We start from the raw sequence: 17,847 nt of genomic DNA on the forward strand, positions 1-17,847 counted from the left end.
CTCTTCTACTTTATTTATTTATTTGAGACAGAGTCTCACTCTGTTACCCAAGAGTGCAGTGGCATGATCTTGGCTCACTGCAGCCTCTCCCTCCCGGGTTCAAGCGATTCTTGTGCCTTAGCCTCCTGAGTAGCTGGGATTACAGGCCTACATCACCATGCCCAGCTAATTTTTGTATTTTTAGTAGAGACAGTGTTTCATCACGTGTCCCAGGTTGGTCTCGAACTCATAAGCTTAAGTGATCCACTGGCCTCGGCTTCCCAAAGTGTTAGGGTTACAGGTGTGAGCTGCTGCGCTTGGCCTACGTGATCCTTTTCATTACTTGACTTTTCCCAATTACTCTCTCCTTCTCTCCATTTTTCTGGGTTTGGTAATTCTCATTGTTTTTTCTTTTTCTTCCCACCCCTCAGCATATTTTAATTTCTTTTCTTTATATCTTTCCTTTATCTTCGTCTTCTAAATTATCTTTATTTAAACAATTCACTCAAAATTGTAAAGGAATTAATTCAAATTAATTTAGCAAATACTAAATTCCTAGAACTGATAATTCTGCCCTCTGAAACTATTTTACAGTCCGATAATGAAGACAGAGATAAATAATACATGAATCTTTTCTTTTAGTGCTTGGAAACAGATAAAGGAAGTAAATCATGCACATGTAACTCTATACTACAGGTCAAAAGGTCCTATGATAATTACAAAGTGCGATGGGAAAGGAGGGTTTTATGGGTTCCACTTTATTCTTGCTCTCCCAAATTTTAAATTCATCTTTTTTTCCCCCTGTTTTTATGTCCTGTGGACTTTAAGTTATAGCATCACATGCAAAGACAATGGACTCACGGATTGCTGAACCAGCTTCCATGATTATGCAAAGTCAACTTCCTGTAACAATTTCCTAGCATATTATTCCCAGTGGTCCTGTCTCTCTAATGGAACCCTGAATGATACAGTTAGTAATTCCACTTTCTCATTTCTCCTGCTTTTTTTTTTTTTTTTCCCCCAGGCAAATTTGCAGCCCAAAGTGACTGAGATCATGGAGGGAGGAAATTATTCGGTGGTGTCTGAGATTGTTTTGGTGGGACTCACCAGTTCTTTGGAGATGCAAATTGTCCTCTTTCTGGTTTTCTCTATGTTCTATGTAGCAGGTATTTTGGGAAACCTCCTCATTGTGCTCACAGTGATCTCCGACTCCCATTTACACTCCCCTATGTACTTCCTGCTGGCCAATCTCTCCTTTATTGACATGTGGATTTCCTCCATTACAGTGCCCAAGATGATTTCTGATCTTTTCAAGGAGAGAAAAGTAATCTCTTTCCAAGGCTGCATTGCTCAGATGTTCTTCATTCATGTTATTGGAGGAACTGAGATGGTTCTGCTTGTTTTCATGGCCCTTGACCGATATGTTGCTATATGTAAGCCTCTCCACTACCTGACTATCATGAACTTCAGAACTTGTACTCTACTCCTAGTGGCTTCCTGGACTATTGGAATCATCCATTCATTCATTCAACTTGTATTTGTTGTTATCCTACCATTCTGTGGTCCCAATGAAGTGGACAGCTTTTACTGTGATTTTCCTCGATTTATTAGGCTGGCTTGCATGATCATCGACAGACTGGAGCTCATAGTCACTGCCAACAGTGGATTCATCTCTCTGGGGACTTTTTGCATTTTGATTATCTCCTATATCTTCATCTTGATCACTGTTCGGCAACATTCTTCAAGTGGCTTATCCAAGGCTGTCTCTACACTGTCAGCTCACATTACAGTGGTGGTCTTATTTTTTGGTCCATGCATCTTTGTGTATTCATGGCCATTTCTCACAGTGCCTGTGGATAAATTCCTTGCCATTTTTGATGTAATAATTACCCCATTTCTGAACCCTACCATCTATACTTTTAGGAATAAAGAAATGAAGATGGCAATGAGGAGAATATTCAACCAGGTGCTCAGTTTCTGGAAGTTGTTTTAAGTGATTTCGATATAAAGAAAGACAAGCATTTCTAAAATTCCTGGACCATGCTACAGACATGAATCTAATGAAACATAGATGCTTTGGTTACTAATTTATTTACCGATATGCAGGATTTTCTTAATGTGTTATTTTGCTCATATGAAGGAGGATATTATATTCTTTCTTATGAAATGTGTTTGAATAAGAAGTGTTAATATAGACCTGTTTCTACATTTTCCCCACCCCTCCTTGATAAGGAGAATTCTGGACTGACCTATTACAACTTACTCTGCATTCTGAGGAGAATCTTTCCTTGTCAGATTGATTTTTGGGGTTTCATGATGCAGAATCTGAAGAAAAGTGCTTTGGAAATATGAGACAGATTTGCAATGATCAGAAATAGGTGTTTTGTTTTGTTTTGTTTTTGTCAGGGTCTCACTCTGTAGCCAAGGCTGGGGTACATTGGTGCAACCTGGGCTCACTGCAGCCTTGACCTTCCAAACTCAAGCAATCTTCCTACCTCAGCCCTCCTGAGTAGCTGGGACTGCTGCATTCACCACCATGCTTGGCTGATTTTGTTTATTTATTTTTTTGGTAGAGATGAGGTCTCACTATGTTGCCCAGGCTGGGGATAGTATTTTTGACTCTGAGGCAATATGTGGAAGTAGCTATAAAATGTGAAGAAAACATGAAAGATAAAAACAGGGTTTTTTTTGAGATAGGGTCTCACTTTGTTACCCAGGCTGGAGTACAGTAGCATGATCTTGGCTCATTGCAGCCTTGACTTCCTGTTTTCAAGTGATCCTGCTGCCTCAGCACCCCCAAGTAGCTGGGATTATATGCATACGTCACCAGGCATGGCTAATTTTTGTATTTTTGGTAGAAACGGGTTTTGTGATGTTGCCTAAGCTTGTCTCAAACTCCTGAGCTCAAATGATCCACCTGCCTCAGCCTCCCAAAGTGCTGGGATTACAGGCATGAGCCACAAAAAGAAGATTTAAAAAATATTATTGTCTCTATATTACCCTTTAATGTATATTGTCCTTCAATAAACAAAACAAAAGTAAAGAGCTAAGATTATTTTGAATTTTTTTTTTTTTAATCACAACATCAGCCTAAAATTGGATTACTAAGTTATGGCTTCTTAAGCATTTCAGCTAGTGCATATGGTAACTGAATTAAGCCTTAAAATCACTCTAGTTCTGCACATGTACCCTAGAATATAAAGTATAAAAAAGAATTACTCTAGTTCTTTCAAAAGCTGTGTTTCTGTACTGTCAGAGGATGTGAACAATTGAGGCCTAGTAAGGGGGAAGAACAATGACCTATTTAGTACTTCTGTTCCAGCTCGTGCTTGACCTCATTACACTGGAATCAGCAATAATTCCTCAGAGGTAGGTAAACGCTCTTCTTTTTCAGTAAGATAATTACAAGGACAGACTCCAGCCAGACTGCCTGCCTTCAAATTTCAGCTATGACTTTTACGAATTCAAGTTGCTTAACCTTTTTATGTTTAACTTTCATCATCTATTAAAATAGAGGTAGTTTGAACTGTTTGAAATTCCTCATATTTGACTGTTTTTAACTTACAAAATTGACATTTCCTTATAGCTAAAAGTATCTTTCTCATAAGGTTTTAAAAATTAACCCAATTAATATCTATAAAGTACTTTAAATAATTCTTTGTCTATAGTGTTATATAAGTGCCTGTTCAATAAAATGAAATAAAACATTGAAACAGCTTCTTCATCACTTTTGATGACCTTCTCTCATACTATGTACAAATTGTTTCTTTTCTTTCTAACTCTATTCATTAATCTTTGATTAAGAGCTTGTTTTTTTTTTCCTAACAGGACTGGAATACATATTCTTCAACTAGTTTAAATGAGAGAATTCCTTGAATATACAGACTTCTAAATGCTACACTTCAATTTACTTTTGATAGTTTCTTTTTCTTATATTCAAACTGCCTTCTTTTTATTTATTTTTTTTGAGACGGAGTCTTGCTCTGATGCCCAGGCTGGAGTGCAGTGGCATGATCTCGGCTCACTGCAAGCTCCGCCTCCCGGGTTCACACCATTCTCCTGCCTCAGCCTTCCAAGTAGCTGGGACTATAGGCACCCACCACCATGCCCAGCTAATTTTTTGTATTTTTAGTAGAGACAGGGTTTCACTGTGTTAGCCAGGATGGTCTCGATCTCCTGACTGTGTGATCCATCCACCTCGGCCTCCCAAAGTGCTGGGATTACAGGCGTGAACCACCACGGTGGGCCCAAACTGCCTTCTTATGTGCTATGTCATATTTCTACATAGCTAGTTTTGGTTATCTATAGTGCTTTTTAGTGTGCTGGAGAAAGTTACCAAGCTGACTAGCTTACAAAAAATTGTATAAATAGAAATTTGGTTGATCAAAAAGTATATTGTCAGCAATCTAAGGGTGAATAAAAAGTAAAACAATTGAATATTCACTATATTCTAATTCCTATGGTAGGAACTATTGAAATTGTGTGTTATACAATCCAACTGTAGAAAATTGTACAACCCAAATTTCTCTGAAGTGAAAAATTAATGAAAGTAATTCAAGGGTATGGTATGGTGGGCAGATTCAATGAAAGGGTTTGAGTAGAGGGGATTCATGAATTTGTGAATGCTATGGATGGGGTTGAGGCCCATGCTGAACAATCCTCTGAGTTTAGTACATGTCTTGGCAAGGAGAGAAGCTCACAAAAAGCTCTGGAGGCTAAGAGCAGGTTGGTAACACAGCACTATCAGGGAGGTTAGATGCCTACTGTACTTCATTGCCTAACCAGGGTCTACAAAGCCTGATAAGATCTGACCCTGCCAGTCTCACCCACTGCTTGTTCATGCCACTCTCTTCTCTGCTTGGGGCTCTCAGGCATTTTGTACTTTCCCTTCACTTGAATATAATATGTTTGTGGCCTCCTGAGACCTGTACAGTTTGCAGAATGCTTTGCCCAGGTGTAGGCAAGCCTGGCTCCCTCTACTCATTCAGGTTTCAGCTTGAGTGTCAATTCCAAGAAAAGACTTCCCATTTAAGAAGTTCCCTCTTGGAGGATGACATCAGCAAGATGGCTGACTAGAAGCCCCTAGTGCTTATTCTTTCCACAAAGGCAGCAAAAACAATGAATAAACAACTACATTTGAATAAAAATAACTAAAGGGAAGCGCCAGAAGACATCAAAGGAGTAACAGAAACACTGGGGAGCACAGAAACTCAGAACAGCCACATACAGAACAGAAGCAAACATTGGGACTCCACCACCAAATTCCTCAGCAGGGATCAGATAGGAAGGAGGAGGAACATCTCCCTGTGGTGAAAAAGTAGGCAAGAGGATTCCAGCAACCCCCAGCATTACCTTAGATATATACAGTCCTCACCACTGGGTCTCCTTGGTCCTCACAGCCACTAAGCCTGGCTGAGAGAACTGACTGGAGTCCACACAGCTGTGTTCCCTCCAAGAAGGAGCTGGACAATGTGCCTTACACCCTGTGGCCTGTGTGGTTACTACGCTATGCCATCTTGGGACTGCAAGTACTGCTGGAGTGTGTCTTGCTCTGAGGGTGAGGAGCCACAGCACCCTTTCATTTTTGAGGCTAAACTGCCTTAAACCACTTATGCCCGGTGGCCCAGCATCCCCAAGCTGAGCTGGGAGCAAATGCTATGCTTCTTCCCTGTGGGGCCAAGCTGCAGTGAAGAAGCTCCACCTACCTCTCTCTCTCAATACCCTCAGGCTGGAGCTGGAAGTGGCGCACTCCTTCCTGGGAAACTGTGCTTTGGCAGAATGGCTCCATTTACATCTCAGCCAAGGCTGCACCCTGCCCCTAGTGGTCTGAGCTGAAACTGTGCATTGCCTCCCAAGGAAACAATCCCTGGGCAGGCAGAACCCTGCATCCCTGGAAAATGGAGTCTGGACCACCCAGAACAGTCACGCCCCTTGGGCCTGAGCGGAAGCAGCATGTCTCCGTTTGGATTATTGGTGCTTTGGTTGAACTGAGCAGCTGCACATTCCAGGACTGAGGTGACATAGTGGTACCTTGCATGCCAGGGAAACAGAGCAGTGGCTGATCTGAAACACCCCACCCTACAGGCTAGAACCTACAACTCTAGAACCCTGGTTCCCTGGACCTGGACTAGCTCCCTGTAGTCTGAGCTGCTGAGACATTCCTCTCCCCGGAGAGTGGAGTCGTTGCTGTGCTACTCCTTGTCCCGAGGGCCCAAACAAAAGCTGCGCTCAGCCATTCTGGAGAATTCACATCTGCAGCACCTGGGTTCATAGAGTCTGGGATTCTCCAGGGTCTAGAGTCACCATTACATGATGCCTCACCCCCCCAGTGACCTGAATTGCCACTGAACCCATTGGTTCAGGTTCCCAATTATGGCCATACCTGCATCCCAGGCCCCAAACTCCAGATTCCCTCTTCTTCCCGCGAGTCAGGCCAATGCTGCCCTCTGCCTCACAGGGGTGGAGTCATAGCTACAACGTGGCCTCAGCTGCTAGGGAGTGCCTCAGAGTCACAGATTCTGGCTCTATGGGCCACCTACATCCAACCTTGTCACAAAGAGCACACCTTCACCTCAAGACCCAGGTGCCACAATAGGTTCATTAGACCCTGAGCCTTGAAGCCTGGCCCCAAAGACCAGCTGCTGCTCCAAAGATCTGCACCTGTAATCCAGCAACGCTGTAGCTCCTTCTAGGCTGTGTTAGACCAGATACCTAGAGAATTCCCATGGCTAAATCTCAGTAGTGTGGGGAAACCAAGAAGAGAAGGCTCCAAAAACCCTTGCCATAGAGGAAATAAATAACCTATATTGCCACTAGACTACCACAAACTTCTACAGCCTAGGCTACTGAGATGCATACAGTTATTGCTGACATTGAATGCAGCCAAAGAAGCTGCATGGAGATTATATCACTGCCCCCACCTGGAAACGGAATTACCACACCCTTCCTAACAGTATACTGAGATCCAACTGCGGGTTAAATTCTTTTCTTATAAAATGTATTCTAGAAAGTTGGGACAAGGCAATTTTTTCCACCAGACATACAAATATCAATGCAGAGACACAAGAAACATGAAAAAGCAAGGAAATATGATACCACCAAAGGAATATAACTGTTTAATAACAGACCACAATGAAAAGGAAATCAACTAATTGCTGAAAAAAATCCAAAATAATAATTTTAAAGAAACCCAGTAAGATACAAGAAAATATAGATAGACAATTCAATAAAATCAGTAAAACAATTCACCATATAAATGAAAAATTAAGCAAGGAGATAGATATGCTAAAAAAGAACCAAATAGAAATCCTGCAGCTGAAGAATTCAATGAATGAAATAAAAAATACAATATCCATCAATAGATGAATGAATAAAGAAAATGCCGTACAAGGAGGCAGAGCAAGATGGCAGAATAGAAGCCTCCATTGATCATTTTTCCAGCCCCTACAAGGACACCAAGTTAACAACTATTTACACAGAAAAAAATCTTCATAAGAACCAAAAATCAGGTGTGCACTCAGAGTACGTGGCTTACACGTATCACTGAGAGAGGCACTTAAAAGATAGAAAAAAATGGTCCTGAATCACTGGGGTCACCCCTTCTCTACCCCTGGCAGCAGTGGTGTGGTGCAGAAAGTGTCTCTGGGTGCTGGGGGTGGGAGAACACAGCAATTATGAGGTACTGAACTAATTGCTGTCCTGTTACAGCAGAAGGGAAAACGGACCAAACTGTCATGTCCGTCTGCAGAAGGAACCAGCGCTAGCTAGAAGGGAATCACAGATCCCAGTGTTCTGACTTCAAGTGAGGTTTTTACTACATATACACAATGCAGTACTATTCAACCATAAAAAAGAATGAGATCTTGTCATTTGAAACAACATGGACGGAACTGGAGGACATTATGTTAAGTGAAATAGCCAGACTCGGAAAGACAAACATCACGTTCTCATTCATTTGTCAGAGCTAACAATGAAAACAATTGATCTCATGGAGACAGAGAGTAGAATGTTGGTTACCGGAGGCCAAGAAGAGTTGTAGTGGGGAGGAAGTAAGGATGGTTAATGGGTATGAAAACATGGAAAGAATGAACAAGATCTAGTATTTGATAGCACAACATGGTGGCTATAGTAAATGATCATTTAATAGTACATTTAAAAATAATGAAATGGGTATAATTGGATTATTTATAACACAAAGGGTAAATGTTTGTGGTGATGAATATCCCATTTACCCTGATGTGATTATTACACACTGTATGCCTGTGTCAAACTATCCCATATACCTCATAAATATATATACCCACACAAACTGAAAATTAAAAATTAAACATGCTCTTGAGTGACCAGTGATTCAATGAAGAAGTTAAGAAAGAAATTTAAAAAATCTTTGAAACAAATGAAAATATAAAGTCAACATAAAGAAACCTATGGGATACAGCAAAAGCAGTGCATACTGAGGAAATAGAAAAGCAAGAACACACAAAATCCAAAATAAGTAGAAGGAAAGAAATAATAATCATTGAGCAGAAATAAACAAAATTGAGGCTAAAAAAAATCACAAAAGATCAATAAAAGTTGGTTTTCTGAAAAGATAAACAAAATTGACAAACCATTAGTTAGACTGAGCAAGAAAAAAAAGAAAATACATGAATGAATAAATGAGAAATAAAATGGAGACATAACTCATTCCACAGAAATACAAAGGAGCGTAAGAGACTATTATGAAAAAGTGTATGTCAACAAATTGGAAAACTTCGCAAAAATGGATAAATTCCTGAACACATACAACTTATCAAAATTGAACCAAGAAGAAATAGAAAACCAGAACAGACTAATTATGAATAACAAGATTGAGTTAGTAAAAAAAATCTTCCATCAAAGAAAAGTCCAAGACCTGATGGTTTTATTGCTGACTTCTTCAAACATTTAAGGAAGAACTAATACCAATTCTTTTCTAACCTTCCAGAGAATTAAAGAGAAGAGAATTCTTCCAAATTTATTATATGAGATCATCATTATCCTGGTATTAAAACCAGAGTAGGACACAACAAAAAGAGAAAATTATAGACCAATATCCCTGATGAACATAGATATAAAAATTCTCAGCAAAATACTAGCAAACCAAATCCAGCATCACATTCAAAAGATCATTTACCTTGATTGAGTGAGATTTATTTCAGAGAAGTAAGAATGATTCAACATACACAAATCAATTAATGTGATATGTCACAGTGACAGAATGAAGGAAAAACCATATAATCATCCCAGTAGATACATTAAAACATTTAATAAACTTCAACATCACTTCATGATAACAACGCTCAACAAACTAGGAATAGAAGAAGCACATGTCAACACAATAAAGACCACATATGACCAACCCACAGCTGACATCATACTGAATAATACTGAATGAGGAAAAGAACTGAAACAAGACAGAGATGCCTACTCTGTCCACTCTTACTCAACATAAGTCTGGAAGTCCTAGCCAGAACAATTAGGCAAGAGAAAGAAATATAAAGGGCATCCAAATTGGAAAGAAGAAAGTCAAATTGTACCTGTTTGAAAATGAAATGATCTATGTAGAAAAACCTTAAAAACCCCACCAAAAAACTCTTAGAACTGATAAATTCAGTAAAGTTGCAGGATACAAAATAAACATAAATATCAGTAGTGTTTGTATATACCAACAACAAACTAGCAGAAAAGAAATCAAGAAAGCAATTCCATTTACGATAGCTATCAAAAACTACCTAGGAATAAATTGAAACAAGGAGTTGAAAGATCTCTACAAGGAAAACTAAAAAACATTGATAAAAGAAATTGAAAAGGACATAAAAATCGAAAGACATCTCTTTGGGAGGCCGAGGTGGGCGGATCACTTCAGGTTAGGAGTTCGAGACCAGCCTGGCCAACCTGGTGAAACCCCATCTCTACTAAAAATACAGAAATTAGCTGAGTGTGGTGGCACGCACCTGTAGTCCCAGCTACTCAGGAGGCTGAGGCAAGAGAATTATTTGAACCCAGAAGGTGGATAATGTTGGCTGTGGGTTTGTCATAAATGGCTTTTTATTACTTTGAGGCAAGTCTCTTCTATGCCTATTTTCTTGAAGGTTTTTATTATAAAGGATGCTGGATTTTATCAAATGCTTTATCTGCATCTATTGAGATGACCATATGGTTTTTGTTTTTTAATTCTGTTTATGTGATATATCATATTTATTGGCTTGTGAAGGTTAAATCATCCCTGCATCCCTGAAATGAACCCCACTTGATCATGACGTATTATCTTTTTGATGTACTGTTGGATTCAGTTAGCTCATATTTCGTTGAGAATTTTTGCGTCTATGTTTATCAGGGATATTGACTGTAGTTTTTTTGTTTTTTTGTTTTTTTTCCATCATGTTCTTACCTAGTTTTGGTGTTAGGGTGATACTGGCTTCATAGAATAATTTAAGGAGTATTTTCTTCTTTCTCTATCTTTTGGAATAGTTTCAGTAAGATTGGTCCCGATTCTTTGAATGTCTGATAGAACTCAGCTCTGATTCTATCTGGTCATGAACTTTTTTGTTGTTGGCAATTTTTTTTTTGGTTATTGATTCAATCTTGCTGCTTGTTATTGATCTGCTCAGGGTTTCTATTTCTTCCTGATTTAGCCTGGGAGGGTCATATATTTCCAGGAATTTATCCATTTCCTCTAGATTTTCTGGTTTGTGCATGTAAAGGTGTAATATGGTTTAAATCTGTGTCCCTGCCCAAATCTCAAGTCTAACTCTTATCCCCAATGTTGGTAGTAGGGCCTGGTAGGAGGTGATTGGATCATGAGTGCAGTTTCTAATGGCTTAGTGCCGTTCCCCCTTGTTACTGTATCATGAGTGAGTTCTCACAAGATCTGGTTGTTTAAAAGTGTGTGGCACATCCCCCATCTCTCTCTTCCTTCTGCTCCTGGCTATGTGAAGTGCTGGTTCCCCCTTTGCCTTCTGCCATGATTGTAAGTTTCCTGAGGCCTCCCCAGAAGCTGAGTGGATGCCAGAATTATGCTTCCTGTATAGCCTGCAGAACCATGAGCCAATTAAACCTCTTTTCTTTATAAACTACTCAATCTCAGGCATTCCTCTATAGCAGTGCTACAATGAACTAATATAAGGTATTCATAGTAGTCTTGAATAATCTTTTGTATTTCTTTGGTATCAGTTGTAATAGCTCCAGTTTCATTTCTAATTGAGCTTATTTTGAGTATTCTCTTTTCTTTTATGGTTTAATCTTGCCAATGGTTTATTAATTTTGTTTATCTTTTCCAAGAACCAACTTTTTGTTTCATTTGTCTTTTGTATTTTTTTGTTTCAATTTCATTTAGTTCTGCTTGAATTTTGTTATTTCTTTTAGTTCTGCTGTGATTTTTGTTATTTCTTTTCTTCTGCTGGGTTTGTATTTAGTTTGTTCTTTTTTCTCTAGGTTCTTGTGCTATGACATTATTTTGTCAATTTGTGCTGTTTCAGACATTTTCATGTAGGCACTTACTGCTGTAATTTTGTCCTCTTAGCACTGCTTTTGTTGTATTCCAGAGGTTTTGATAAGTTGTGTCACTATTATCACTTATTTCAAATAATTTTTTAATTTTCATTTTGATTTTATTATAAACCTCAAAATCATTCCAGATCAGATTATTTAATTTCCATGTATTTGTGTAGTTTTAAAGGGTCCTTTTGGAGTTGATTTCCAGTTTTATTCCACTGTGGTCTCGGATAATACTTGATATGATTTTGATTTTTTAAAATTTATTAAGACTTATTTTGTGGCCTATCATATAGTCTGTCTTGGAAAATATTTCATGTGCTGATGAGAAGAATGTATAATCTGCAGTTGTTGGAAAGAATGTTCTGTAAATATCTGTTAAGTTCATTTGTTCTAGGGTATAGTTTAAGTTTATTGTTTCTTTGCTGCCTGTCTCAATAGTCTGTCTAGTGCTATCAGTGGAGTATTGAAGTCCACCACTATTATTGTATTGTTGTCTATCTTATTTCTTAGGCCTAGCAGTAATTGTTTGATAAATATGGGAGCTCCAGTGTTAGGTGCATATAAATTTAAGATTGTAATATTTTCTTGTTGGACTAATCCTTTTATCATATATAATGTCCCTTATTGCTTCTCTCTATTTTTTTTTGACAATTGTTGCTTCAAAGTTTTGTCTAATATAGGAATAGCTATTCCTGTTTGCTTTTGGTTTCCACTTGCATGGAATATCTTTTTCCACCCCTTTACCTTAAGTTTATATGAGTTCATATGTGTCAGGTGAGTCTCTTGAAAATAGCAGATATTTGGTTCACATTGATTGATTTGTGTATGTTGAACCATTCTTGCATCCCAGGGATAAATCCCACCTGGTCATCATGAATGATCTTTTTAATGTATTGTTGAATTCAGTTTGCTAGTATTTTTTTGAGGATTTTTGCATCAATAGTCATCAGAGATATTGGCTTACGGTTTTCTTGTTTTGATATGTCCTTGTCTGATTTTGATATCAAGATAATACTGGCCTCAGCAGACTGAGTTTGGAAGTACTTCCTCTTCTTTTTTTTTTTTTTTTAATAATTTGAGTAGGATTAGTATTAGATCTTCATTAAATATTTGGCAGAATTCAGCAGTGAGGCCATCAGGTCCTGGGATTTTCTCTACTAGGAGCCTTTTTAATACAGCTCTGATCTTGTTATTTATTATTGGTCTGTTCAAGTTTTGGATTTCTTCCTTATGTAATCTTGGTAGGTTGTATGTGTTTAGGAATTTATCAATTTCTTCTAAATGTTTCCAATTTATTGGTGTCTAGTTGCTCATGGTAGCAACTAATGATCCTTCAAATTTCTGCAGTATCGGTTGTAAACATTTCTCATCTCTGATTTTATTTATTTGGCTCTTCTCTCTCTTTTTCTTAGTCTGGCTAAAAGTTTGTTAGTTTTGTTCATCTTTTCAAAAAGCCAGTTGTTTGTTTCATTGACTTATGTATTGTTTTCTTCTTTTTAATTTCATTCATTTCTGATGTTTTCTTTTTTATTTGTTTTCTACTAATTTTGGAGTTAGTTTGCTCTTATTTTTCTAGTTCTGTAAGATACATTGTTAGATTACTTATTTAAGTTTTTTTCTTTTTTGATGTAGGCACTTACAGCTATAAAATTCTCTCTTGGTACTGCTTTTGCTGTATCCCAAAGGTTTTGGTATGTTGTGCTTCTTTCAAAATTTGTTTCAAGGAATTTTTCAATTTGCTTCTTAATTTCTTTATTGACTCACTCGTCATTCAGAAGCTTATTGTTTAATTTCCATGTATTTGCATAATTTCCAATATTTCTCTTGTTACTTAATTTCTAGTTTTAGTCCATTTTGGTCAGAGAAAATTTTGACATTATTACAATTTTTTTTTAACGTTTTAAGACTTGATCTGTGACCTAACATATGATCTGTTTTTGAGAATGGTCCATGTGTTGAGGAAAAGAGTGAATAATTTGTAGCCTTTGGACAAAATGTTCCATAAATATCTATCAGGTCCATTGGTAGCACAGATTACAGATTAATTCCTATGTTTCTTTGTTGATTTTCTGTCTAGAAGATCTGTCCAATGGTGAAAGTGAGTTGTCTCTAGGTATTTTTTTTATTATTATTGGATTTGATCTCTCTCTCTCTCTCTTTTTTCTTGAAATGGAGTTTCGCTCTGTCACCAGGGTGGAGTGCAGTGGCATGATCTCGGCTCACTGCAATCTCTGGCTCCCTGGTTCAAGTGATTCTCCTGCCTCAGCCTCCTGAGCAGTTGGGATTGCCACCACGCCCAGCTAATTTTTGTGTTTTTAGTAGAGACGGGGTTTCACCTGTTGGCCAGAATGGTCTTGATCTCCTGACCTTGTGATCCACCAGCCTTGGCCTCCCAAAATGCTGGGATTACAGGTGTGAGCCACTGTACCCGACCTCTATCTCTCTCTTTAGCTCTAGTAATATTTGCTTTATATATCTGGGTGCTCCAATGCTGAGTACATGTACATTTAAAATTGTTATGTTGTCTTGCTGAATTGACCTCTTCATTGTATAGTGACCTTGTGTCTTATAGTTTTTGTCTTGACATCTATTATGTCTGCTATAGGTATAGCTACTCCTGCTCTTTTTTTTGGTTTCCATTGGGATGGAATATCTTTTTCCATCCCTTTATTTCCAGTCTGTGTGTCTTTATAAGTGAAGTGTGTTTCTTTTAGGCAACAGATTAATATGTCTTCTTTTGTGTGTTTTTTTTTAAAATAATCCATTCAGTCACTCTGTCTTTTGATTGGCTAGTTTAGCCCATTTACATTCAAAGTTATTATTGACAAGTAAGGACCTACTCCCGCCATTTTGTTATTTGTTTTCTCATTGTTTTGTGGTCTTCTCTTCCTTCTTTCTTTCTTTCCTGTCTTCTTTTTTGTGAAGATGATATTCTTTTTTGATATGATTTAGTTTAGTTTCTTGCTTCTTAGGTTTTTGTGTTTTCATTGTATGTTTTTGTTTGTTTGTTTGTTTGTTTTTAACGGAGTCTTGCTCTGTCGCCCAGGCTGGAGTGCAGTGGTGTGATCTCAGCTTACTGTTAGCCCTGCCTACCAGGTTCATGCCATTCTCCTGCCTCAGCCTCCCGAGTAGCTGGGACTACAGGTGCCCGCCACCATGCCCAGCTAATTTTTTGTATTTTAGTAGAGACGGGGTTTCACCATGTTAGCCAGGATGTTCTCAATCTCCTGACCTTGTGGTCCGGCCACTTCAGCCTCCCAAAGTGCTGGGATTACAGGTATGAGCCACGGCACCCGGCCCCATTTTATGTTTTTTGGTTTGAGGTTACCATGAGGTTTGCTCTGAGCCCAGTTTGGCACTAGAACTCTCCTAGGTGTTGCATTCCTTGTGGCCCAGACTGCCTTTTGAGTTTGTTGAGAGCTCTGGAGTACTTTACTTCATGGTGAATAGTGGCGAGGCTTGAGGGCACTCATGTTCAGATGCTGGGATTGGTGATTTCCCTCTGGTTAGAGTTGGTTTAAATGCTCCCTCCATAGGTGGGCCTCAGCTGATTTGGTCAGGTTTTTCTTTCTGCCAAAACAGGGCTGCGCTGAGTTCAATGCCTCACAATTGCTGTACTTTCCCTTTCCCCAGAGCATAGGAATGCTCTGTGCACCACCCTGCTGATGCCAGGGGAGGTTCAAGGGGTAGTATCAGCAGTTGAAGACTGTTTTTCCTACCTCCTCAGTGCCTCCTTCAGCTATATTAAGCTAAAACCAGGTATTGTGAGTGCTCTCCTGATTTTTCGTTCTTATAAAGGTGCTTTGTGTGTGTGTGTAGTTGTTAAATTGGTGTTCTTGCAGGCAGATGATCGGTGGAACCGTCTGTTTTACCACCTTTCTCCCTTACACCTCCTCTATAATCTTCTTTCTTCTTTTCTTTCTTTCTTTCTTTCTTTCTTTCTTTCTTTCTTTCTTTCTTTCTTTCTTTCTTTCTTTCTTTCTTTCTTTCTTTCTTTCTCTCTCTCTTCTTTCTTTCTCTTCTCTCTCTTTCTTTCTTTCCTTCCTTCTTTCTTTCTTTCTTTCTTTCTTTCTTTCTTTCTTTCTTTCTTTCTTTCTTTCTTTCTTTCTTTCTTTCTTTCTTTCTTTCTTCTCTCTTTCTTTCTTTCTCTCTTTCTTTCTTTCCTGTCTCTCTCTTCTTTCTTTCTCTTCTCTCTCTTTCTTTCTTTCCTTCCTTCCTTCCTTCCTTCTGTGTGGTGGTGTGATCTTGGCTTACTGCAAGCTTTCTTTCTTTCTTTCCTTCTTTCTTTCTTCTTTTTCCTCTCTCTCTCTCTCTTTCTCTCTCTTTCTCTTTCCCTCTTCTCTTTTCCTTCCTTCCTTCCTCCCTCCCTCCCTCCCTCCCTTTCTTCCTTCCTTCCTTCCTTCCTTCCTTCCTTCCTTCCTTCCTTCCTTCCTTTTCTTCCTTTCGAGGTTCTGCTCTGCAGCCCAGCCTGGAGCCCAGTGGGATGATCATAACTCACTGCAGTCTCAAACCCTGGGCTTTAGTAATCCTTCTGCCTCAGCTTCCAAGTAACTGGGACAACAGGTGCACTATCACGTTGGGCTAATTGTATTTATTTATTTAAAGATGTGCCCTCATTGTGTTGCCCAGACTGGTCTCAAACTCCTAGCCTCAATTGATCCTCTCACCTCAGCCTCCTGGTCCCTGGGATTACAGTCATGAACCACCACAACACCTGGCTAAGTTATATCTTTTTAAGAATATAATAATTTGTCTATTTTATCTAAGTTTTGAAACTCACTGGCATCAAAGTTTTTCATAATATTTAAAAATTTCTTTTTGTAAAAAAATCTGCAATACCGTGTAGATATATTCTGTTTGTGGTTTTCTTTACTTTGTTCTGTCTCTTTCTGACTGTCTCTTTCTCTCTGTCTCTTCCTGTATTATGTGGGTGTTACGTGAACAGAGGATTGCTTTGTTATCGGTCTTTTCAAAGAACCGACTTCTAGCTTTGTTGGTCTTCCCTATTTTTTCTTTAGTTTTGGTGTCTTTGATTTTACTCTTATCTGTCTACTTCATTTGAATTTACTGTGTCCTTTTTCTTACTTTCTATGTTTCCAACTTTCTATGTTGGAAAGTTAGATACTTAATTTTTTGGCTTTCTTCTTTTCTCATATATGCATTTCCATTGAGGTACACATAAGCTTTCACAACCACGTGTTCAGTTTTTTCTTTTCTTTTATTATTATTATACTTTAAGTTCTGGGGTACATGTGCACAATGTGCAGGTTTGTTACATAGGTATACATGTGAAAATGTTGGTTTGCTGCATCCATCAACTCATCATTTACATTAGGTATTTCTCCTAATGCTATCCCTCCCCTAGCACCCTACCCCCTGACGGACCCCAGTGTGTGATGTTCCCCTCCCTATGTTCATGTGTTCTCATTGTTTAACTCTCACTTATGAGTGAGAACATGCGGTGTTTGGTTTTCTCTTCTTGTGTTACTTTGCTGAGAATGATGGCTTCCAGCTTCATCCATGTCCCTGCGAAGGACGTGAACTCATCCTTTTTTATGGCTGCCTAGTATTCCATGGTGTATATGTGCCACATTTTCTTTACCCAGACTATCATTGATGGGTGCTTGTGTTGGTTCCAAGACTTTGCTATTGTGAGCAGTGCTGCAATAAACATATGTGTGCATGTGTCTTTATAGTAGAATGATTTATAATCCTTTGGGTATATAATCAGTAATGGGATTGCTGGGTCAAATGGTATTTCTAGTTCTAGATCCTTGAAGAGTCACCACACTGTCTTCCATAATAGTTGAGGTAATTTATACTCCCAACAACAGGGTAAAAGCGTTCCTATTTCTCCACATCCCCTCCAGCATCTGTTGTTTCCTGACTTTTTAATGATCGCCATTCTAACTGGCATGAGATGGTATCTCATTGAACCACATGTTCAGTTTTGTGTTTTTTAAAATTTCTACAAATTCTTCATTAAAACACAAACTATTTTGAAGTTTTAAAATTTCCAAATGTATGGGAATTAAATATATGTATCTTTTATAAACTTATAAGTTGACAGCATTTTTTTCAGAGGTTGAGATTTGTTGACATTTATATTCTTTTACCTAGTAAGTTTTTGTAATTGCTCCATGTGTGTTTAAAAATGTATATTTTCTAATTGTTGGGAATAGAGTTCCATGTATTTAAATTAGATCATGATTGTTTATTTAGTAATTAGCATTGCTCATGATTGTTCAGATCCATAGCATTTCTAGTTTTTTTCTGCTTGACCTATAAGTGGTGTAAGAAATATATTTCGGTTTTCTCTTATGTTGAAAAAATGTTGTATTTGATCAATGT

At 38.3% G+C, this 17,847-nt stretch overlaps 1 protein-coding gene across 1 annotated transcript; it reads left to right on the forward strand.

Moving 5' to 3' along the window:
- Positions 1 to 1,033: 1,033 nt before the first annotated feature.
- On the forward strand, positions 1,034 to 1,972 carry LOC105536784 (putative olfactory receptor GPCRLTM7). Its single transcript, XM_011976270.1, has one exon. It carries the CDS (start codon positions 1,034 to 1,036, stop codon positions 1,970 to 1,972), a length of 939 nt encoding a protein of 312 aa, XP_011831660.1.
- Positions 1,973 to 17,847: the final 15,875 nt, after the last annotated feature.

This window comes from Mandrillus leucophaeus, unplaced genomic scaffold, assembly GCF_000951045.1.
Source record: "Mandrillus leucophaeus isolate KB7577 unplaced genomic scaffold, Mleu.le_1.0 Scaffold163, whole genome shotgun sequence".
Taxonomy (NCBI): domain Eukaryota; kingdom Metazoa; phylum Chordata; class Mammalia; order Primates; family Cercopithecidae; genus Mandrillus; species Mandrillus leucophaeus.